Source organism: Myotis davidii, unplaced genomic scaffold (genome assembly GCF_000327345.1).
Source record: "Myotis davidii unplaced genomic scaffold, ASM32734v1 scaffold1509, whole genome shotgun sequence".
Classification (NCBI taxonomy): Eukaryota; Metazoa; Chordata; class Mammalia; order Chiroptera; family Vespertilionidae; genus Myotis; species Myotis davidii.
The window spans coordinates 407696-408987 of NW_006299480.1; the positions used below are offsets into that span (position 1 = coordinate 407696).

The following is a 1292-nucleotide window of genomic DNA, read 5'->3' on the forward strand; positions in this document are numbered from 1 at the left end:
ACGTGTCGCTCAGGGGGCCCTCATCCTCACCGCCTTGGCTCTTGCTCAGTCTGCACAGAGAAGCGTCAGCCCAGCACTGCCCTGCGCCCGACAGCCCCCGTGGGCAGGCCCTGCCCAGGCTCACCTGCTGGGGCTGAGGCCCGAGGTCTGGGGTGGGGACAGGGCCTCCAGCACGTGTGGCTGGCCTTCCTGGCAGAACTGCTTGAACATGTGCTTGTCATCTCCCGCCATCTTACAGGAGTAGCTCTCGATCCTGCAGGGTGGATACAGGTGGGACCGTGGCATGCCACCCCCAGGTTCCCCTCAGGGCCAGGGCAGAGGGAGCTCTAAGACCCCAGCTCCCCGAGCCCCACCCTCACCTGCCAATGATGTGGGCATCTCCAGTCTCCACAGTCAGCTGTGAGTTGATGGCCTCGAAGCTCGAGTTCTCCAACAGCTTCATGTCCTAGGGGAGGGCGTCCTGTGCTCTGAGGGCCTAGTGCTGCCCTGAGGACAGGAGGCCAGTCCATGGGTATCTGGCCCCAGGCCCTCTCCCTTCAGCCTTCTCCCGGGTAAATGAAGCCCAAGTACACAAGCTAGGCCCCGCCCACAGCCTGCCCCCAGGCCCAGCACCGGCCGAGGCGACGCGATCCTGTTACCTGAGATGGCAAGTCCAGGCCCCAGCGCAGCCACACCCCCTGCACCTCTTTGGAGTCCCGGGTCGGGCTGGGGGCCCACAGAGCTCCTCCTCACCCCAAGACTGCTGGGCTCGTCTCTTCCTTAACACTCCCCATCCCGGTTTGGAACCCGGACACCTGGGGCCCGGCTCGGGCTTGAGGTCACTTGGACTACGCGCTCTTCCCTGTTCTGCGGGCGGCTTTATAGCGAGGGGAAGAGGAAACCTGTAGCCTCCTCTGTTCTCCAAAGTGTGCCTAGCTTCTTCGGGAACGGAGGGAGGGCTCACGGCTCCGGAACGGCACGTACGCGGACCGCTAGCGCGCTCCAGAGTCCGCCCCGCAGCGCCCGCCTCCCGGCCGGGCCTAGTGGAACCCCCAGCCTACCCGCGGCGAACTACAAATCCCGGAAAGCCGTGCACCCCAGACATGCGCAAAGCAGGCGCGAGGCCTGCTGGGGTCTGTAGTTCTGGAGGCCCCTATACGACGCCGAGCACAGGGCGGACACCTACTTGCTTGCTGCTCTACGCTCTATCTGGCCGGGCAGAGCCAGGCCGGGTCAGGTCGGTTGGCGTCGATGCGAGTGAGAAGGCGGTGCGGGCTCCGGGCAGCGCGGGATCCTCAGGATCGGAGGGCGGC

General features: G+C 65.7%; 2 protein-coding genes across 2 annotated transcripts in view; one reads left to right on the plus strand and one right to left on the minus strand.

The window, feature by feature from the left end:
* The window catches only part of MAF1 (MAF1 homolog, negative regulator of RNA polymerase III), a 2726-nt gene extending 1440 nt beyond the window's left edge, over positions 1-1286 (minus strand). Inside the window, exons 1-4 of the mRNA XM_006775169.2 lie at positions 1166-1286; positions 360-486; positions 125-253; positions 3-50 (exon numbers count right to left, since the gene is read on the minus strand). Coding sequence (XP_006775232.1) covers positions 3-50; positions 125-253; positions 360-442 — 260 coding nt within the window. The 5' untranslated portion in view covers positions 443-486; positions 1166-1286. The remainder of the gene's footprint in view (positions 1-2; positions 51-124; positions 254-359; positions 487-1165) is intronic.
* Positions 1231-1292, plus strand: part of SHARPIN (SHANK associated RH domain interactor) — a 4458-nt gene continuing 4396 nt past the window's right edge. Inside the window, exon 1 of the mRNA XM_006775137.2 lies at positions 1231-1236. Coding sequence (XP_006775200.2) covers positions 1231-1236 — 6 coding nt within the window. The remainder of the gene's footprint in view (positions 1237-1292) is intronic.